At 31.5% G+C, this 22,948-nt stretch overlaps 2 protein-coding genes across 2 annotated transcripts; both read right to left on the bottom strand.

Moving 5' to 3' along the window:
* Positions 1 to 4,187: 4,187 nt before the first annotated feature.
* Positions 4,188 to 7,509, bottom strand: LOC107861043 (cysteine-rich receptor-like protein kinase 46). Its single transcript, XM_016706443.2, has 7 exons — positions 7,060 to 7,509; positions 6,509 to 6,771; positions 6,204 to 6,414; positions 5,881 to 6,064; positions 5,588 to 5,638; positions 5,355 to 5,505; positions 4,188 to 4,970 (listed from the first exon to the last, which is right to left on the bottom strand). Exons 1-7 carry the CDS (start codon positions 7,304 to 7,306, stop codon positions 4,584 to 4,586), a joined length of 1,494 nt encoding a protein of 497 aa, XP_016561929.2. The 5' UTR covers positions 7,307 to 7,509; the 3' UTR covers positions 4,188 to 4,583.
* Positions 7,510 to 8,250: 741 nt separating this feature from the next.
* On the bottom strand, positions 8,251 to 21,824 carry LOC124896218 (cysteine-rich receptor-like protein kinase 46). The gene is made up of 3 exons (XM_047407749.1): positions 21,774 to 21,824; positions 21,596 to 21,653; positions 8,251 to 8,621 (listed from the first exon to the last, which is right to left on the bottom strand). Exons 1-3 carry the CDS (start codon positions 21,822 to 21,824, stop codon positions 8,251 to 8,253), a joined length of 480 nt encoding a protein of 159 aa, XP_047263705.1.
* Between the last annotated feature and the right edge of the window lie 1,124 nt (positions 21,825 to 22,948).

Raw genomic sequence — 22,948 nt, 5'->3', positions numbered from 1 at the left:
ACAGAGGATTAAAAAAATTGAGTCAGAGTGTTTTCTAAAAGTCAAATTATCTATCTCCATCGAGTATGAATCTTTTTATTAATCAAAATTAACTACAGTGTTACCAAATTAAGCTATCCCCCATCAACTGAGCTGCTGAGAATGACTTCCCTAATGGTTCAACTTCCCCACCACCAACTTTTGAAGTTTAATTTGTAAACATAAATAAACTGTTTTTAAATATACCAAACATCACCTAAGGTTTTTTAAAGGGCTTCTTTTATATTTATCCAGTCGGCCAAATTAACTTAATTACTGATTTAGTTCAAATATACAAAACATATATATTGATTATGTATAGTATATGTATATTTGTGCTTAAATATACAAAATCTATATATTTATTGGCTATTTTATAAACTAAATCACCCACAGATATTGGACTGTAATTATCTCTTTTTAAAAACTCAAAATCTTTGTATCTTCCTCGGAGAGTATTGCCGTATAGATGCCCAAGTGCAAGTTTTTCCATCAAACCAAGCAGAGTTTGTATATTTGGTCTTTAGAATGATTCTACCACGAAACCTTGTATAATTTTTAATATTTCACCCTGCTTGGTCAAAATGAAGTTTAGGAAATGATCTTCTATGGGCACCTGCAATTTGAGTAGATTAAAATTTCTCTTCTAAGATCTCATGTGAGGAAGTTCATATAACTAGAATAACATTTGTATTTGAACTACAAAATCAAATCTCCCGATTTTCTTTTTCCTTTTTTGATGTGTAGGATATCAATCATTATTGCAGTTTTCAAAGTATATACTTTTTTTTTTTCTGACCAATCTCTCAAATTCTGGGATGTGTTGTATTAGCAATAAAGGAGCAGAGGGGGGCTAGGCCTGACCGCAGTTACAACACCATAGCCTTGAGTGATAAGGTCACTCGCAAAAACACCAGAAGGCTTACAAAAACTAATATAGAACCTTTTGATGGGTATCAAAAAGATTAACTAGCTTTTTCTTATTTGTTCCTAATACTAGGCATTTGCCATCTATCCAGCAAAATAGTACCTTTAGCTTGTCCAGTTAGTTGCATGTATGACTGAGTGATGAGCATCTGGTTGTAGGTGGAAACCAGCCTTGCTAGACCGTCAGCAACTTGGTTTCCTTCTCTAAAACAGTGTCTAACATGCATTTGTACTCTATTTTTGATGCTGATGATAGAATCTATAACATGCTTCAGCTTCATATTAGTAGCCACACACTACTGGTGATCATGTTGGCTCTGGTCATGGAGTCAAGTTCTTGGATAAAATTAGTGAAGCCATGTTGTTCACACCATTTTTCCCCAAACTCAGCTGCTATGGCCTTAGCCATGTGTCTGTTACGATCAACCGGAAAAGCGAATGCCATGATCAAGTCGTCGCGATCATTCCTGATAATAACCCTTATGCCTGCTCTTTTATTTCCATTAGGGGTTGTTTGGTAGAGTGTATTGAAAAACTAATGCATGCATTAGTTAATGAGCATTAATAGTACCTTGTTTGGTATCATTTTTTTAACTATGCATAAATAATACTTGTACTAATTATACACTGTATTGTGTATTAAGGTATGTATTAGTAATACGCACCATTTTTCATGTATTAGTAATGCAAGACTTTCAACACATGTATTAATTTATTAAATGACATTATTACCCCTTAAATTACTTTCCCGCCTTCTTTTCCCACCATATTAAAAATTGCTTTCTCTCTGTGTCAATTTTTGTATTCTGCCTGTGTTAGTTAAACCCCGCCTGTGTTCATATTCTCAATTCTTATTGGTATGTTCTCAATTATGTACATTAATATGAATCTTCAGTAAACATGATACTATCTCTTCAATGCTTGGACGATTTGATGGTTCTCAAAAGTCAAGCATCTTAAGCTTAAGTTTGCTATTGTATATGCTACTCCAAACCATCATCTTCCTCATATGTGCTCCGATGAATCCATCCAGTTCAGTTTCTGCATTTTCTCCTTCCATTATTTCAGCTATTGCTATAGAAGACAGAATTTTTCCACTTTCCTCTACAATTACAGCATCTTTTCCTGTGACTAATTCCAACAATACAACTCCAAAGGTATAAATGTCCATCTTGGAGGACACTGACCCTGCCTCAACATACTCAGGTGTCCATGTATTCCGTAGTTCCCACAAGTTCCCAAGTCGTGCCTGATGTATCCGTTTCTTTAGCAAGACTGAAATTTCCAATCTTTGCTCATAAGTTGTTGTCGAGGAGAATGTTTCTACTGTTGACGTTCTTGTGGATGTAGCCTGTTTTGGTGAAGTTGTGAAGATAATGAAGTCCATTAGCTACATCCAACGCGATCTGAATCCTTTTTTTCCAACTTATATTCTCTTGATACAAGGAAGGGTTTAAGGAAGGGTTTAAGAAAGGTTAATTTGATAAATAAACATTTTTTTACAAAAATTATAAAATATATTTTATCTTTAATACATCGAACCAAACAATGTGTAAAAAATAATGTAGATGTAACTAATACCAACATTACTAATACTTGCACTAATAATACAAGTATTACTAATACACCTTATTTAATATTATTCTTATACACTCTACCAAACGACCCCTTAGTGTTTACCTTTACAAAATCAGTTTAGGGGAAAGCCCAAGTCACTTCTTGTACTCTCAAAACAGGTTTGAGCCTTTCCAGTTCTGGCATAAAGTTGGCCAGTGGTTGCTTGCATGAAATTTCTGAAAAGTGCAGGCCAAAATAGACTTTATGGTTCCAATGACTTGAAAGCACATCTTGTGAATCTGGAAATGTTTTTGTCCTCCATATTTACAAGCACTCCATTGCTTCCATAACTCCCAACAAATAATAGTAGGGTAATCTTTAAAATAGTCTCGTGCATGATATTTTCTAGTTTCATTCCCCACCAAACATTGAAAAGGTCGACATAGGTTGATTAATATGTTGTATGCCCAACGGGTTGCCCAGTAAGCTCCATAAATGCTTTGTTGGCTCTCCTCCTCCAAAAAACATGATACATAGTATCAATTTGTGCATTCCTACAACAGTAACACTCAGTTTGTGAGTCGATGTTGAATCTAGAAATGATATCATTAAAAGGAAGCCTCCTTTTAAACATTCGCCAAGATAAGAATGATATATTGAAAGGCATCATATTATGCCAAAGATTGTGTAAAAAATTATTTTTTGTTCTCTGTGTTCTAATTGTTGGCCAAGCAGAAGAGTTAGTAAATTTACCGTTATCAGATGTATACTAAATAGGATAATCCTTTTCAATGTTGTTGCCTATTACAAAGTTGGAAATGATATTCACAATGTAATTGGGAACAATATTGCTTAACTTGTTAATGTCCCAGGAGTTGTTCTCAAAGCAGAGTGAATCAAAATTCTTGGAGACTAATGCCAATTCCTCCTCCATCTTTTGACAGTGCATAGGTTTTCCCACTTACTCCAGTGGTACTTATATTTACCATCTTTAGCTCCCCAAAGGACATTAGCAAAATGTTTCTCAATTAATTAATTGCATAGTACCTTTGGGAGGTTTAATAGCAGACAAAGTATAGATAGGCATAGATTGTAACACATGCTTAATGAGAATAACCTTCCCATGAGATAACAAATTACTTTGCCATCAATTCAGTTTTTTAACAATCTTAGCTAACATGCTATCAAAGTAACTAAGATTCTTTTTCCTGCTATAGATTGGGCATCCCAAATAAGTGAAAGGAAAATCCCTATCCATGTAGCCTGTCACTGTTCTCAATCTGTTAATTCTAACCGAGGCAGTCTCGGGGGCAGTGACAAAGAAGCTCTTAGCATCATCAACCTGTTGACCTGAGGCATTTTCATACCTCTTAATTTGGTGCTTTATAGACTTGTTACCCCTACTGAATATCACTGTGTCATCAGCATAAGCTAAGTGATTAATGACATGGCCATTAAGATTCAGGCTAAAATGAGTAAAATGCTCATGAGAGTTAAAGACTATTTCACATCCTAGGCAGAAGTTCGGAACCAATAATAAAGAAAGGTGACAGAGGGTCCCCCTGCTTGAGACCATGAGAAGAGTTGGAGTATCCTACCCGGTTTCCATTTATGATAATGGACTACCATACAAGTACTAACAATGAGCATGCCAATATACCATAGCGTAACCGTTGCACTGACTGTAAAAAATGTTTACATGTTGAGGTATTTGTATTATGGGTTAAGTTTCTATTATAAACATTAATCGATGATCTTGTAAAACTGGTAACTACCATTGCTATATAGTGATATAAAAACTTTATACAGTCAGTGTACATAACTTAATTATTTAGTTATCTGGTCTTTTCAGCACCCTTTGCAGAATTCCGGGATTATCCATTCTTGGTCAGAAGAGCAGAGCACTGCACTTGCGCACAGCTGGGAAAAGGGATACACTCATTTTACAGGCGGATAGCTTCATAATAAGCTCCAAAATCGACTGATCCGAGCTCTGAAGAATTCTTCATTCTCCTCATGAAATCGAAAGGCTAGCTCTGTCTTTGCAGAGGCCATAAGTTTCAAACAAGAGAGCACGATTGTCATCCTAAAACACTTTCCGTGTCATAATAAGAATCAATCGATGAAGAAGGATGATGCCGATGAAAAGAGCCATTATCTTGATGTGTATCATAATATCTGCAAGAATCAACTGATGATGTACAAGGATGATGCCGATGAATAGAGTCATTTCGTTTAGAACCATGAAATGAATCCACGATGAAAGGAGGCTTTGATGGAACTGGCACTTCTAGTTTTTCTTGTGTAAGTAGTTTAATAACTGTCGTCATATCTGGACGCATAATAGGTGACTCTTGAGTACATAGTAGGGCAATTTGAACCACCCTTAGTACTTCATCCACATCTTGTATCTCCATGCTCGGATCTATTATCCGAGATGCCCTTTTCTCCTTGAAATATTTCCAGGCCTGCACGTTAAGTTAACAAGATAATGTCAAACACACAATTCTGTCAAATTAGAACTACAACTTAAGAAATAAGGATTTAACCATGCAAATATTGTTTACACGACCAATGTAGTTTAACTAGTTATAGCATGTTAGTTATCATTTTAACTTGCATTTCAGCCAGCCTTGGAGACAGCCTCTGGAAGAAATGCCAGGTAAGGTTGCGTACAATACATACACCCTTGTGGTGGGGCCCTTCCCCGGACTCTACGCTATAGGACCCTTTTTTATCAATTAATGTTATCATGAGATATTGTGTATTTACCTTATAAATGACCTGACTCTAAATACTTTTTAAAACTATAGAAGTAAATGAGAAAAAACAAAGTGATGAAGGGAAATTACAATAGTTACAAGGGTGTCTAGAGTGTCATCGGCCGAAATTTTGTTAATCTCCCGGCCACTTACTATCTCTAGGATAAGGACTCCAAAGCTATAAACATCCACTTTGTCTGTTAATTGTCCTTGAGCAAGGTACTCTGGAGCCATGTATCCGCTGCAGGAATAGTGATTAGCACGGGCTAGGACAAAATGAAGAAAGATAAGAGGTTGATCTAAATTCAAGTGCTATTACATACAATGTGCCTGCAATGACAAGAGGTGCAGCTACTTTTTCCCTGATATTAAACCTGGAAAGCCCAACAACATAACAAACAACAATTACATCTCAATTCCAAGCTAGTTGAAGTCGAATATATGAATTTTCATTGTCCATGTTGCTCCATTTAAGCTCGTCTTACTCCAACATTATACAAGGGAAAACAAAAGTAATAGTAAAAATAGACACTTGTAGTTCTCCGTATTTTCTGATGACATAAATCTAAGAAGAATCGTCTTTTAGAAAGCAATGGACATAAGTAAATGCACTAACCTGGCAAGACCAAAATCTGCAATTTTGGGACGGTATTTCGCGTCTAGTAAGATGTTACTAGGTTTAATGTCTCTGTGAATGATTCGAACTTGGCAATCATTATGAAGGCATTCTAAACCTTCAGCTGTCCCTTCGATTATCCTGAGCCTTTTCTTCCAATCCAAGTCTTTCTTCTTCTTTGGATCTTTCTTCGATGCATATAGTCAAGAAAATCAAGTAAGTAGGATAGTACCTAACTTCTAGTTACAAATGACTTAGCGTTGTTACTTTTCTTTTCAAGAAAGGAGGAGAAGAATTAAAGATTTTAAGAACAAAATACCTACCGAATAAGATAAGATCAAGGCTTTTATTTTCCAAATACTCATAGACAAGAAAGCTGTCATCATCATTGAAACAGCAACCAAGTAAACGGACCAAATTCTGGTGTTGGGCTAGTCCAATAATGTCTATCTCATTCGATACCTCTTCATTCCGAATTTTGGTAGTTAAAAACATTCGTTTGATAGCAATTTCTCTACCATCTGGCAAAGTTCCCTACTTCAGAAACATTCTAGATTAATTTAGCAGAACTAACATTGTCAAAGCAGAGAAGAAAAAGAAAAGAAAAGGGAGCAGTATGCTTTTATACTTTAAAGACTTCACCAAATCCACCTTGGCCAATCTTGAGTTCTTCACTGAAATTGTCCGTGGATTTCTCTAATGTTGAATAGTTGAAATGCAGGCTCCTTTTTATAGCAGATGACTCAAGATCCGATGAATGGACATTATTTTTCTTCTGGCGTTTCACTCGTTTTTCATGGAGAGTTGTGCCCACAATATATCCAACCAGAACAGCAGCTATGCATACACCAACAGCAACAAGAATAAATACAAGGTACATGACAAGACCTCCTGCAAAATGAATTCCTTCTTGAGTGTAACTTTTGTGCACTAACATGGTATAGTTGTTTTACACTATCTGATTAACGTACAACGACAGAGGTAACTAGTTATCGCAGGTCTAATATAGTAACCTGGAGAAAGAATACTTAACATGCTGTAACAAGATAAAATACACCGATTGTCTAAAGAAGATATTATATACTGTTAGTGCATATAAGTTAAAAATACTTCAAAATTACAGATGATTAAAGTCCCATGAAAAAATTCTCAAGTGCAGGCATGACATGTACAGCTGACCTTTAGTATTAAGAACGAAATTTGAACCATCCTTAGATTCATACTGTGAATAACGTAAATAGCAGCCAACGCTAAGGGAGCGCGCCTCAATGGATGGCAAACATTCAAGAACAGCTCTGCTTGCATTTGATAGGCAATCAGAACATGATTCTTCGTCCAAAGTATTCCAGCAGATAGCCATGCCATAAAATGATAAACCATATGCTTTGCTTCGTCCTTCTGCATAGCCAGTGTGACCTGGGGCCATGGCTGCCACATCCTTAACGACTTTGGTAGCCACATCCCTAAATTGATCATTCTGCAGGTTCACTGCATCACTGCATCTCTTTATTCAAATTTGACCACAAAATACAACCATGAGGACCAAAAACAAGCTAGCCATTGTCAAGTGGTTAAACATATATAGTAGTTAATTAACTTAAAAGGCATCTTCCCTAATAGTAGCTTAATTTTTAGATGACGGATCACACGCTTCAACATGTATGGTACCCAACAGACACTGCCACCCATTCTCTACAAGAATTTCCATTTGTTTTTCTCATGAAAGAAGAATTAAGCCATCATGTGAGGTGGCGTGTTGGAGATATAATTAAGTAAACAAAACTATATCCTCTCCTAATAGCTTAATTTTTCAAATGTTATGGTAACACATTTCTAATCAAAGGACAGAACTACATGGTGCCAAGGGGGTTCAGTTATCCCCTTCGTCAGAAAAGCATACCATGTAAATTGGAAAATCACATTTAACATAAGGGAAGCTTCACTATAGCATCAAAGTGGCCAAAAAAGTTGCTTTTAAGTTGCAGGTATTAATATAGGTATGACCATATGACAATTCTTGCATTCTTTAAAAATAGAAAAAGGGCAGCCCAGTGAAATAAACCTCTCATTATGTGCGGTGTCCGGGAAGGACCGGGCTACAAAGATCCATTGTAGATTACCCTGCATTTTTGCTAGAGGCTATTTTCACGAATTGAGCACGTGACCTCTACTCAAATGGGAACAACTTAACCAGCTACACAAGAATCTTTCGAAAACATTCTCCTTATTAAAATTTCTAGTTCTAGCTACAGATGCTAATACCATATTATGTTATGTTTTCAAGATTGCATTTTAACATAAATCCCATATATATATATATATATATATATATATGAAACATAAAAAATTACCAAGATAAATTAAAAGGGGTTAAAGAGAAATTACTTTAACGTCATGTGGAGAAGAAGATTCATAAAAGAAGCTATAATTCTCGAATCTCATGAAACATCCATCAAAGAAAACACGTCCACTTATATGAGGAAAACAACCAGGCAACTGTGCGTTAATGGTAGAAAAACAAATCTCACAATCTTCCTTAGATAAATCATCCATGCATTGAGCCAATACAAAAATTCTATTAGGAGCGAACCCTTCACCATAACTAGAAAATTTATTCGATTTCATTTCGGGCTTCATTGCTACAATTGCATTAGCATAATTTTGGTTGAATACTGAAGCATTCACAGCATGTTCCTCCCCACAAAATTTATAGACAAGTTCTGTACGAGGATTACCAATGACTGTTGGAACAATGAAAAAGATTAACAGTAATAAAATAATGACATTGGCCATAGAATCAATGCATTAATTGATTGTTAAGTTTGAGAATTAGAGAGATGAAGCTCATCATGGCTTTTCATTTTTTCCATAATTTTTTTTTTGGTGTAATGTTATCTTTTCATATTTTTTACAAAAAAGGAAAAAGGTAAAAGAATTTATGTTTTTATTCTCTTGGAAAATTCTGATTTTGGGTCATGATGATATATAACTGAACACATTTAACTTTTTTTAGTTACTTGTGAATTTTTATAACTTTAGCGAATTATTAATCATGATATCATTCATAATTTTATATTGTTATTTGAGGATGATAAAATTTTAAAAATATTGTAGTAATTTGTAAGTGTAATATATTTTATATCTATTAACAAATAACAATTGAGTCGAACATTTTACTTGATTGAAGTTTTGATCTGTTTACTCATATAAATTACAATAATCAAATTAAATTGCAAGTTGCAACTAACTACAACCTGTAAAATCGTGTCAAGATTCTTTCCATTTTTTTTTTTTTAACATCTTGACAATGAATATATTCGATTTCTATTTGTTATTTGAGGTGATATTTAAAATAAGTAATTGACCAGAAGTTTCCTTTTATGAGTCAAGATCTTGTAGGTTTTTCTATTCTTTCTTGATATATCTATAATCTAACTATAATTTATATCTATCTATAATCTATATTTATAATCTATAATCTATATTTATAATATATTAAAATTGTAAATATCTCAAAAAAAATGATTAGAACTTTTTATCCTTCATTAAAAGTTTTTGTAATAGATAAAATTATCTTTTCACTATTTTTCTAAGGGAAAATTACCAGGATTAGCCACTATTGGGCTTTTATTACCACTTAAAGCCTAATTTTCAATCAATTACAATTCATAGTCCTCTCTTACTTATTAATTATTCCAAATTACATTCATAGCCTTTCTACGTATTTTCTCTCTTTTTCTATTTTCTATTATTTTCTTTTTTCGATTTCCCTTTACTTTTTCTTTTTACACTTTTTTCTTTTTCTTTTTTTTCTTTTCATTTTTCTCCTTTTTTTCGTCTTCTTCTTTTTCTGTATTTTTCTCCTTCTTTTTCTCTCATTTTTCTCCTTTTTTTTTTCTTTTCAATTTCTCTCATTTTCATTTGTGCGAACTAGCAAACATAAATACAAGTGTGAATTATAAAATACAAATACAAATGCGAACTATAACATATAAATATAAGTGTGAACTATCATTTGTATTTTTTAATTATTGAAAAGGAACGATTGATTTTTTTCTACGAATACTTGTTTGTATTTATTGATACTAGCTATATTTATTTATACAAATAAATACGATTCAAATTTTTATACAAATACAATATATACAAATACCTATTGTATTTGTATTTGTAAAATTATTTGTTTCATTTGCTTGTCATTGTATTTGTATCAAGTGATATTTGTTTATTTACAAATATGAATGATAATTTTGATATACAAATACAAAACAGTACATTTGTATCAAATGATACATTACATATTTATATATTTTAGAATCACGAAAATACAATTAATGCATTTACTTGTTTGTATACAAATATGAATGATAAATTATACATAGTCACGACTAAATATAATATGCAATCAACTTACAAATACAAAATAATTTCTTAAAAATAAAAAGGTAATGAAGAAAATAGAATACAAATACAAGTATAATCCAAATATAATTTAAATATACAAACACAATAAAATCATAATATAAATATAACCAATATAATATGCAATCAGTTATAAAATACAGATACAAAATAGTTCTTTAAAATACAAGTGTGAATTATATAAATATAAATGATGGCACAAACTAACAAATACAAATACAAGTGCGAACTATTAAATACAAATATAAATGCAAAGTATAAAATATAAATACAAGTGCGAACTTTAAAATACAAATAAAGTTGTATCAATAAATACAAAAATATAAATGGCGGTGTGACTACAAATACGATAAATAATTGTGGTATTTACGTTATCATCCATGACTTGTGCTCGATTAGTCATATTTTTTGAACATACAAAAAATATAAAATAGAACAAAAAAATAATAAAGAAAATGAGTACAAAAAAAAAAATTAAAAAAATCAAAGAAGAAAGAGAAATAGAAGTTAGAGATTAAAGAGAGAGAAAAAAAAAGAAAGAAACGAAAAAAAAAAAAAAGTAGGAAAAAATAGAAAAAGGGAAAAACATAAAATATAAAATAAATATAAAAAAATATAATGGTAGTGTTAGGCAAGAAAATATTCAGTTCAACGAGATAAGTGTGATTGAGATTTTTTTCTTTTTTAAAATATTGAATTCCATTTTTGGCGCGACTAAATAGGGATTATATTCATATTTTATATGAATACATACTATCTGTAAAATCGAATACAGTGGGTAAATCGAATACAACGACTATAAATGGTAATTATGTAAAATGTGGCTATGGAAGGTAGATTTTATAAGAAAATGCTGTTATTTTTTAAAGATCCCCTTTTTCTAATACTTAAAACTTAAAATTCATCTAAATTTAATCATTAGACCTTTCCTTATTTGAATTAGATTTAAATTTAGGACTTTTAAAAAAAATCCAAAAATAAGAATAAAAAACGTATATTATAAGCTGGAAAAAAGGGAGGAAAAAATTTCCTTACTAATTACTTAATTTCTTAAGCAGGTAAAAAAGGGGAGGAAAAAATTTCCCAATAAATGACCTAATTTTTTTAGAACTCTCCCTAAAATTGTTTTCTATTTTAAAGCTAAATAAAAAATTATCCTTTGCATATTAATTCCTTCAAATAATGAATTTTTTTATGTGACTGCATATAAGGAGAGTTTGTTAACACTAAAAATTTTACAAATCAAAATTCTAATTGGTCTCTTATGCGGTAAGAGTTTGAATTAAAATAGGAATTGATTAACTTATTTATGATTTTATATATTCATGTATTTTTATGATATTGAATAAATTTGACATGAAAAAAAACTCTTCGAAGAATCTATTATATATAGTTTTATCGCACATATTCATTGTTGTTCTTGAAACAGGTAAGCGTTCACATCTTTTCATTTAGTTACTCTTTTCTTTTTCAAAAATTACAAAGTTGATTTATATGATTTTATGGTGCTTTCTAATTTTATCGCACATATTCATTGTTTTGTTTGCCTCTGATTTATAGTGCTTTCTAATTTTGTGAAATTCTTAAGTCATGGTTAACATTTGATGTCAAATTGAAAAATTGGACAAACAAGCAAGTTATCGTCGAATGAGAATGTGAAAGGTTTATCTCTTTCTTCTTTCAACTATTTTGTAAGGAACAATGTTTCTCTTTTTGGTTATCACAAGTTTTACTCCTTCTACATGTATTCGATAGTTTTAACTCATAATTGTTATTTCTACGAACAATACTCACTATTATTTTAAGGTGACATTATATAACACTATTATCATAGGGATCGTTGATTCGACTATTGCTCTTTTTCGTTTTGAAAGGTGTTTTCGTGCCTCTTATGTTGTCCTTCTTGAATTTATTAATCTTATATATAAGACATTAATTTTCTATAATTTTTTTTATTATTTGCTTATATTTTGATTATCTATGATTGCTTACTTAACTACTACAATAAGTCTTATTCAAAAGTTGGTATGCATCGTTTGTTTGCTACACTATATAGTACGTGTTGAAATTAGTGTTTTTTTTATATAAGAAATAAAAATTAATTCTTATTTTTTAACTTGAAATTCATTGTGTAGCTCAGTAATGTCTGAATATGTCGAGTGAGGTTTGTATTTTTGTGCGATGGCCAATTTAAAAGGTAAATTAATTTTTCAGAATATAACTATATTAGATAATTTATTGATATTAGATGTGCTTGAAAGCAAAAATCTGCTATAGTGACTAAGCTGATTGTTGGGACATTCGGCCCTTCTACTCTATCACTAGTGTAACAATCAGAAACATTGATTCATTCTTCTTTGAAGAAGCAACGCATATTTGTTGACTGATGAAAAGAATATTGGATGCGGTTTTGGTATGACTACATAATATTGTTCGACAGTAGCAGAACTATTTATGGTGAAGGCTGTGAAAGTAGTAGCAGTAGTACCATTATTCATTGGGAAGATGTTTGTTTGAAAACATTATTATTATTATTGTTAAGAAGGAGAAAGACAAATGGCATGTGGATTCTTATTATGATCTATCTTAGAAATCGTTGTGTAGTTTATGATATTGTACATTAGGTTATTATTTTGGATAGTATCCTATGTAAATTCAAATAATTTCTTTTTCTGCTAATGGATGATGTTATTTTTAAATGATACATGTAATCTTCTTAATTAAAGTAAAAAAAAAATTTTGTATTTAGTAAATATTTTTTCGTTAAGAGAAGGGTATATGTGAGTCATTTCTTTACGGTAAAATATATGTGAGACACTTTTTAAACGGATATTTAGAGATATATCAACTCACAAAGTTCAGGGGTACATTAACTCCAAATCTCTAACGGTAATGACATATTTGAGATGCAATGTTTATTTCTATCAATTAAAATAGACATAAAACTTATTTTAACATCAATTGCTACACTTAAATAATGTAATACTTATGAATATGATTTTATTGATTGATATAAATCACACGTGCAACGCACGTATCTTATACTAGTAGATGAAAAGACTCAAAATCATTCATTATCTTTAGTCTAATATCGAAATCATGCATATTTTATATGGAACACTAATAATACACAATATTTGTTAGGGGTGTGCAAAAATCGAATCGATCGATAAATCAAACTGATAAAAATATTATTGGTTTATTGTTATTGGGTTATTGGGTTAATGGTTTTTTAATAATTTTATAAAAAAAAATTATTGATTTATTGGTTCGGTTCAACTTTTTCTTATTGGGTTATTGGGTAAACCGATAATCCAATAAGAATATATTTATACAAACTTAAAGATTTACCAATTATACAAACTCTTAATTTCTCCTAACAACAATTAGTTCAAACTTAAAAGATTTTTGCAAATTAAAACACATCATGTAGGATTTTTTGTTGCAACTAAGATGCGATTTTTTTCATATTAGTTACTACTATTTCTATTTTAAGAGCATTTTCTTATCGGTTAAATAGAAAATCGAACCGTTAAGGACTAAAAATCGATAAACAGAAAATCAATAAAAAATATCTTATTAGTTTTGTTATTGGTTTAGCATATTTAAAAATCAAAAACCGATAAACCGAACCGATAATATATAAAATCAAATTGAACCGACCGATGCACACCCCTAATATTTGTAGAAGTGTTGAGTTTTGCGTACTCAACTCAAACGGTTGATTAAGTTTTTAACAGAGGAGTTGTTATTTTCTTATCACATGAAACTTTAAATTTTGGTGAGACACAACAAGCAAAATTTTTGTGAGGCATCATAGTTATACTTTCTGTTGTTGGAAAAAAACTGAATATATTATTTAAAATATCTTATTAATATTTAACTGTTGGTTTTAAGTGAGGAAAGTGAATGAAAATTTGAGGAAAAGTGAAAATGTGTGGTCACTTTATAAAAGGTGTGTTCTTCCACATTGATAGGAGAAAGAAAAATTTTTGTGCTTAAATATAGAAGCACTCCTTCATGTGGATAGTGAACCAAATAGAAGACAAGCCTCATGATGTTGGCATCGCTAATCTTTGACTTTGGATTAAGAGTTATCTTTTTAGACAAAATTCATTTGAAATTTGAGAGTGAATAATTTTTAATCCAAAAATTCAATAGAAAAACTTTTTCCACACACATGAGCATGTGCAGACGCATGTCACAACGCAACTCAAATAGACGCGACCCTTCAAGGCACTATTTGAAAACGAAAACAAAACCTATGCTCTCACTTGACTATCTGCGGATGCAGATGCCAACGTAGGCCGGACAACACTTACTATTTTTTGGAGTAAGTGTAACCAGCGACCGCATATGGCAAGCTGCGGCCGCTGATGGGGCCTGCAGGTAGACATTGTTTCAAAACAGTGTAATTTTTCATGAACCATTGCTTCTTTTCTAAAGCACCACCTTTTGGCTATAAATACCTGATTTTTTCCTCATGTAAAAGCACAAAATTTTAAAGTAAAAAACACTCTCTTCTTCTTAAAAAACTCAAGTGTGATTTAGAAATTGTTGAGTGAGTTCGTAGTTTGATAAATTTGAGGTGACTCCATTTGCTGAAGTGAATCATTATATCCTGGGAAGTTATATTCCATTAACCTCGGGTACTTGAGAGGAATAATTTTTTAAAGTACACACTGTGAATTCGGTGGACTTGAATCTGTTTCTTCATTTCTTTCTTACTGGTTTTTTCTGTTTCTCAAAAAATAGTTTGAACTTTTTTGTTGTTCTTGAACTTGTTGTTGAAGTTCATGCTGTAAATACAAATTGTACCCGAAAAACAGCAATATTAAAGAAATTACTATAATCTATATTTTAATTTCTAGAGACTAAAATCTTTTAATTGTTTACTCTTTTGAACTTGATAGTGATTTGAAGTTATAAAAACTTCATCACGGATCAAAATTTATGTGGTTGGCAATTAGAAGAACATAAAAACTTCATCATTAAACTAGAAACAAGTTGTTTAATGTTTAAAACTTTATTGTTAGTATTTGTGATACTAAATTAGTTGTCTATTTGTGACTTAAAATGGCTACTGAAAATCAAATTAATGATGGAATGACGAATGTTGCATCAACTAAAATTGCTACTTTGAGTCGTTCGAATATTGCTCCTGTTATGATATCAGTGAAAAAGTCAAAAAAAAATTCTGATATTGATTTCAAAAGTTGGCAGCAGAAAATATTTTTTCACTTGACTACCTTAATCTGTAAAGATTCATCACGAAAAGCATTTCTGAATTGCCGGAAGAAACTTTGAAAATAATATTTAACAGTAACTGAAGCTTGAAAGCACTCAGATATTTTATATAAGAATTATATTCTAAATAGCTATATGATAATCTGTACAATATGTACAACAAAATGAAGACTTCTAAGGAACGCTGGATGCTTTGGAAAAGAAGTATAAAACAGAGGATATTGAAATGAAGAAATTTATTGTTGCAAAATTTCTGCACTTCAATATGATAGACAATAAAGTTGTAGTTACCCAAGTTTAGGAGTTGCAAGTCATAATATATAATCTCCTTGCTGAAGGTAGAATATCATTTAATACTTTTGTTAAATATTTCAAAAATGTTCTAACTATTCGTTTAACCTTTGTTGTAGCTTTGGTTTTGAATGATGCATTTCAAGTGGCTACAATTATTCAGAAGTTACCACCTTTGTGGAAGGACTTTAAAAACTACTTGAAGTACAAACGCAAGGAGATGTCTGTTGAAAATCTCATTATAAATTTGAGAATAGAAGAGGATAATAAGGTTGTGGAAAAGACGTCTCATGGAAATTCAGCAATAAACAGAGTAAATATTATTGAATATGATCCCACAAAATCAAAGAAAAGAAAGAAAACATCTGAACAACAAGACAATCTTCCTAAGAAGAAATTCAAAGAAAATTACTTTAACTATGACAAAGTTGACCACAAGTTTACTGATTGTCGGGCTACAAAGATGGCAAGAAAAAGATCAAGCAAATATGACTGAGTCCAAAGAGAAATTGGATGATATTTGTGTCATGCTTTCAAAATGCAATTTGATTGCTAATCCTAGAGAATGATAAATGGATCGGTGTCTCCTGCCACATGTGTACCAACAAAGGACTGTTTGCATCATATGCTTCAGCTCAAGCTAATGAGAAGATATTCATGACGAGCTTCACTTCGGCAAAGCTTAAAGGAACACACAAGATTTGTTTGAAGATGACATCAGGCAAGTGGTGACACTAACAATGTCCTTCATGTTTGGTATTGCAAAAGAACTTAGTTTTTACTGCACTTCTAACTGAGAACTGGATTTAAATGTGTCTTTATTTCTGATAAACTTGTAATAAGTAAGGGTGAAATGTATGTAGGTAAATGTTACCTCACCGAAGACCCTTTTAAGATCAATGTAATGGCAATTGATATGAATAAGAGTTCTGGTTCTTCTTACTTACTTAAGTCAAACTATTTATGGTATGAACGTTTAGGACATGTCAATTAAAAAATCTTGCGAAAACTGATTAGTTTGAAAGTTTTGCCTAATTTTGAGTATAATAAATCAAAGTGTCAATCATGTGTTAAATCTAAGTATGTTAAGCATTCGTATAAGTCTGTTGAAAGAAATTTCAATCCCTTAGACTTAATTCACATAGATATTTGTGATATGAAATCAACACCATCTCGTGATGGGTAAAAGTATTTTATAACTTTTATTGATGATTTCATTAGATATTGTTATATTTATTTTCTAAATAGTAAGGATGAAATAATATAAACATAAAGGCAATACAAAACTGAAGTTGAAAATCAGTTTGATAAAAAATAAAATTAAAATGATGAGAATTGATGAGGTGGAGAGTATGAATCTCCTTTTGCAGAGATGATTGAAAAATGGAATTGTTCATCAAATCACTGTCCCGTATTCACATCAAACAAATGAAATTGTGAAAGAAAAAAATCAAACATTGAGAAAAATAATGAATGTCTTACTTATAAGTTTAGGTTTACTGCAAAATTTGTTGAGGAAAGTAATCGTTACAACAAACTGAATACTCAATGGAGCGCCCCATAGTAAAATACAATCTATTTCATATGAGAATGAAAAGGAAGAAAATCCAACTTGAAATATTTCAAAGTGTGGGGATGTCTAGCCAATGTCCAAGTTCCTATACCCAAAAAGGTGAAAATAGAATTAAATACTGTGAATTGTGTTTTAATTGGATATGCTGCAAACGGTAAACTATGTTAATTTTTAATTCATCAATCTAAACATCTGAATATCCCTGATAATAAGGTAATTGAATCAGATAATACTGAATTCTTTGAACATATTTATCCATATAAAACTAGACATTGGTTATCTAGTGAAAGATTTAAACGACCTAGGTATGAATCAACGGATGTTGTACCTAATAAAAAGAATCAAAGGCGTAGTAAATGTCAAAGGACATCAACTTTCTTCGAATCAGATTTTATAATATTTTTTCTAAAAACTGAGACTCAACGATTCAAAGAAACGATGTCTTATGCGAACTTATCATTTTGAAAAGAGACTATCAATTGTGAGATTGATTCAATCATGAGCAACCATACTTGTTGGTTGATCTTCCTTCAGAAAATAAATCTTTAGATTCTAAATGGATCTATTTTATCCCTTTTCGAATTTTATTTTAAAGAAAATGATTTTGACTTTTTCAAACTATTTCAAAAGTTCAAGAAAATTTTGAAATAATTTTGAATTTTTTTTTTTTTACAGAGTCGCCACTTAATTTTTATAGAAACTATCAAGAAAACTTTTAAAAAAAATATTTCAAAGATTCAAAAACAAAAATAAACCTTTGAAATAAGAAAAACTGAGTAAGGGTTCAATTAACGCCCTAAGAAGGTTTTTAAGGCACTTAGGAGCGTCCGTTTTAAACGGTTCACCAAAGATTTTTTGACTAACTTACAAAAGGTGACTAACTTTGCAAAAAAAGGTTGCTTTTAAATATTGAAATTATTTATCTACACATCTAAAAAAAATGACATTGTTATTTATTCAAACGAGAAATAATCTACTTGAATTAGAGAAAAAAAACTACAATGTACTGTACCTAAATCAATATTAAAAATGACGAAATGATGATTGATTTTTTTTCTTTGAGAAAGATTACAAAATTCCTATTTGAAAAACACTTTACTTAATTATGAAAGTTAAGAAATATCTACTTAAGTTAAAAACAGAAACCTATCTAAATCGGATCACGCCTTTAAATTTAACGGTGAAATAGGTTGGTTTTATGAAAAATTTAAATTATATAATTATTCTTATTCTTATTCCTATTATTATTGTCATAAAAGTGATCATTTTGTTATAAATAACACCTAAGAAAACCCCTTAAAAATGTATCGTGTTAGAAACATTTTACCAATTATGAAAAGTTAGAATTTATAAAAAAAAAAGAAATTAACATCTTGAGTTTGAAGAAAAAAATTATTTTTTAATCCAAGTGGACCATTAGTCATATGAACAAAACAAATGCCATTTTTCGGATTAAAGTACACTTTTTTTCTTTCTCTTTTTAAGAAATACGTAGAAAAAATTATACAATAAATGAGAGATTCGAGATAAATGAAATGACAACAACGTGGGAAGTCACTAGGTTAATTAAGTAAAAATAATCTATATCGATAATAATATATTAAAAGTGTGAAAGCCTTTAGAAAAGTGATTTGAACTTTTTATCCTTCATTAAAAACCCTCCTTTAGACAAAATTGTCTTTTCACTATTTTCTTCAATTTATTATTTAATTATTTTTATTATATTAACTAGCCTCCTAAAATATATGGGACTCCTAAAAAGGGTAATAAATGCTCCTATAAACGTATCAAAAGAAAAAGAAGAAAGAAAAGAAGAATCTATATAAAACTCTAATTCGTATGGTTTTAGTTTGTATAATTTTGGTAAATAATTTGTGAATCAATTAATATTTTCCTTTGTACTTGTACTGATCGATTAGAAAAATACTCCTAAAATAGGATAGAACAATACTCCTAAAATAGGACTCAATTAAGAAATACTTCTATAAATATTAAAATGCACATTAAACTACCGAAGAAATCGATTTACTTATTGAAAAAAAAAACTCTTAATTTTCTAACCCTCAACTTCAAATCTTCTCTGTTTTCATTCAAGTCATTTTTTAAGATCAAAATTTCCGCTCAAACAAGAATTATTTTTATCAAAATTGAAACTTTGTGACCACTATTTTATTATTTTGCTGTAGAGTGGTAGATGAATGCTGCTTGGGTTTAAAGAATTCTTTTAGGTAAAGGTTAGATTTAATTACATTATTTTATATCTCTATTTTGAGAAATTTTTTTGTATAAAGGTAAAGTTTAGTTCTATTATTTTGATATCTCTATTATCGTATTATTTTGTTATAGTTTATAGGTGGCAGATGAGTGTTGGATGGCTTTGAGAAAATTTTCATGTAAATGGTAGATTTAATTATATTGGTTTGATGTCTCTATCATCGTATTATTTTGTTGCAGTTTACAAGTGCTAGATGAATGTCGATCGACTTTGACAAATTTTTTGGGTAAAGATTAGATTTAATTAATTAAATAAATTCTCCAAAAGATGTTGAATTAAATTATCCTATTTAGTGTAGCGTTTGAACTTAATAAATTAAGGTATACTCGCGAGGGGCGTACACCTAAACTAATACTAATACAAATAGACAAACATAAATTGTAAATTACAAGTTAAAAAGAGATTAAAAGTTAGAGTTGGGCCTCTTTTATTGGCCCATAAGTGAGCTGCCAGCCTTTGGGTCTCCCATTTTATGGACTTTAGGTCCATAAAAGCATGTATATCAGCTGTATATTACAGAGATTTCCCTGCGTTTTTGTGTATATCCAGTGTATATATGACCGTATTTCGGTCATATATACACGACATTAGTCCTCCATCTCCATCATCGGCTCCCTTTTCTCATTTTTAAAGTCTATCACCCGTATACTGGCCTTATTAATGCGTATATCACTGTATACCAGCACTGAATTAACCCAATTTCTCCATGTAATAGTCCATTTGGACTTGACGCGGGTCTTGACTCGATGCAAGTTGAGTTTAACCTAATGGAATGCGAGGTAAGATAGTCCGAGGGACTCAATGGGGGAGTTCATGCACATAAAAGGGGGTAAACATTAATATCAAGAAATAAATCAAATATCAAAGCACCGTATGCATAACTCTAAAGAACATTCCATGATCAAAACCCATTCTTTATGAAATCATAGGATATTAACATACAGTAACATAGCCACAAATTAGTATTTACACCAAGAATTCCATCAACATGTCAAACTCAGGCTAATGATTTACACATCCATACTAACTTTATAGGCGACCTAATGATGTTTCTTTCCTATTTTTTTTTCAAATTTCAAACCTGACAAGATCATCCCCAACAATCACGTAAATTTTAGGTACACTAACAATACCATTTTTGAAAGTAAACACACACAAAAAAGAAAAGGGTGCATGAGACTTCATATTGCAGAATTCGAAATAAACACCGTCTCACCATTTGAAACAGAAGTTATACTTTCTGTGACTTTGCAAGTAATGGAAAACACATTAGATAAAAAAGATAAGAAACACTAAACTACACACCATCCTTTGACTGGTTGCATGCCCACAACACAAACAACTTCTCATCATTGACTCAGAAAAGATAAATCTATCCTTTTGTACCAAGATTTTCGGTTAATCATCCCTCTAAGTCCATTAAAAAGTTTTTTTTTTATTTATTTATTAGTCCACTTATGACATGGGGTTTTCCGGTTCTTGTAAGTAAATCAATATAATACAGATGAATTCCAACTAGCCATTATTCCTGAAACAACAACTAGCAGATAATCAAGAAAAGCTTAGAATCAGCAATAGAGTCAACAAAAATTAAACTTTATGCATTCACAGAGACGAGATTCAACTAGCCACCGATCACGAAGTAACGACCAACAGATAATCAAGAAGAGCTTAAAAATCAGCAATAGAGCCAACAAAAACTGAACTTTATACATTCACAGAGGAAGGGTCTCAACAAGATGAAGGTTTTACCTTTTTAGGCGCAGGAACCGGGACGACGAATCGACCAAAGAGCTACCACCACCGGAATTTCGTCAACCCATTAGAGTTTAAACTCTCGTCGCAATTGAATTTTTTTCGTTTGTTCTCCTCGAGAATTTTAGTTACGTGAGATTAAAGGCAAGCACCTTCAGAACCCCCAAATTGTTCCCCAAAAACCTCCCCTTTTCTTGGTGAGGGAAGGGCCTATTTAAAGATGGAATCCGGATTTGAAAAATACTTTCTTTTTTTTTTTGAAAAAGTATGCATGGAGTTTGAATTCAAATTTAAAGAAAATCTCTCTCATATCTCGAATCAAATGCGGACCTCAGAGCAATTTTCCGTTGCAACATCATTTGGGGACTGTTTTTCTGCCATCGATGGTTTCAAAGGCTGACAGGGCTAGAAATAAATGGTGACGCAGCTAGGTTTTTGGGTTTGATGTCGTTTTGTACGGTGTTGTTGATGCTAACGCTGTTGGCCCTTTTTTGGTATGTTGTTCATCGTTTGGCGTTAAGTTGTTGCATTGATTTTGCTGTTGGTATCGTTGCTTTTGTTGTTGTACACTATTAAGTTGAAGAAGGAGGCAATTGGGTCGGGTTAAGAAGGGTGTTTTGGGCTGGGGCGGTGGAAGACTAATGGGCTGCTGTTGTGTATTACTGTTTGCTTGTTAAGGGGAAAGGAAAACTGATGTTGGGTCGGGTCAGGCTTTGGAGTGGGCCTGTTGGGCCGATATTGCTATTGGGTTAGCTGATGGGTCAGCTGGTGAGTATTAAGTCAGGCAACGGAACCGGAAAATTCTGTTCCGATCCGCCAACTCCTATTTCGGCATGGTTCCGTTACCGGTAACTTCACGGTACGGGTTAGTTCTGGTATACCGGTGCCCAATGGTCCGGATAACGTTATCGGTGCGAACCTTCAAAAAAATCTAGTAGTTCCGGTTCCGATTGATCGGTTCCGGTACCGGTTAGCCGGTTCCGCTCCGTCAGATGCTTAAATATCTGCCTTTTTAAAAAAAAAATAAAAAAATGGGAAGGTATCTGGCACTGGCAACGGCTCTTTTGGCCGTTGCTTTGTAGCCGTTTCAAACACACCCCCTTCCCAATTACCCCTTAAAATTTTCACTATAAATATCCTTTATTTCAATTCTTTTTTCAGAGAAATATTATCAATTCTCATACTGTCTCTTAATATTCTCACATTCTCTCTAAATATTTATAATTATTATATTAGTTGGAGTTGAAGATTCAATTATTATATTAGTTAGAGTTGAAGATTTGTTGAAGATATTACAAGCTGCAGTTAGCATCTTTTAATTCCGACATTTGGTATACGTCTTCTTTTACGTAGACGTTCGGTATATTCGTTCCAACTTTAATCTCTTTTTATTTACATTAATATCTATATTTTTATTTTTCAGTATCTACATTTGTTTACTTACATTAATTTTTTAATTTATAATATTTGTATTGCTTGTTTTAATATTTTAATTTAAATTATGG

This window comes from Capsicum annuum, chromosome 2 (assembly GCF_002878395.1).
Source record: "Capsicum annuum cultivar UCD-10X-F1 chromosome 2, UCD10Xv1.1, whole genome shotgun sequence".
Taxonomy (NCBI): Eukaryota; Viridiplantae; Streptophyta; class Magnoliopsida; order Solanales; family Solanaceae; genus Capsicum; species Capsicum annuum.
Note: the sequence above shows the minus strand (reverse complement) of the source record. Positions and strands in the feature narration are given on the sequence as shown.

Excerpts from the sequence above, each read along its gene's own strand:
- LOC124896218 (XM_047407749.1), bottom strand. The coding sequence starts at position 21,824 with ATGGCAGAAAAACAGTCCCCAAATGATGTTGCAACGGAAAATTGCTCT. Across the intron at positions 21,654-21,773 it reads CAACGGAAAATTGCTCTGAG|GCCCTTCCCTCACCAAGAAA; the intron begins GTCCGCATTTGA and ends ATCTTTAAATAG. Across the intron at positions 8,622-21,595 it reads ACAATTTGGGGGTTCTGAAG|TCATTGGTAATCCTCGTACA; the intron begins GTGCTTGCCTTT and ends TTGTTCCAACAG.
- LOC107861043 (XM_016706443.2), bottom strand. The coding sequence starts at position 7,306 with ATGGCCCCAGGTCACACTGGCTATGCAGAAGGACGAAGCAAAGCATAT. Across the intron at positions 6,065-6,203 it reads CCTTGATCTTATCTTATTCG|ATCCAAAGAAGAAGAAAGAC; the intron begins GTAGGTATTTTG and ends CATCGAAGAAAG. Across the intron at positions 5,506-5,587 it reads CTTGTCATTGCAGGCACATT|CGGATACATGGCTCCAGAGT; the intron begins GTATGTAATAGC and ends CTATTCCTGCAG.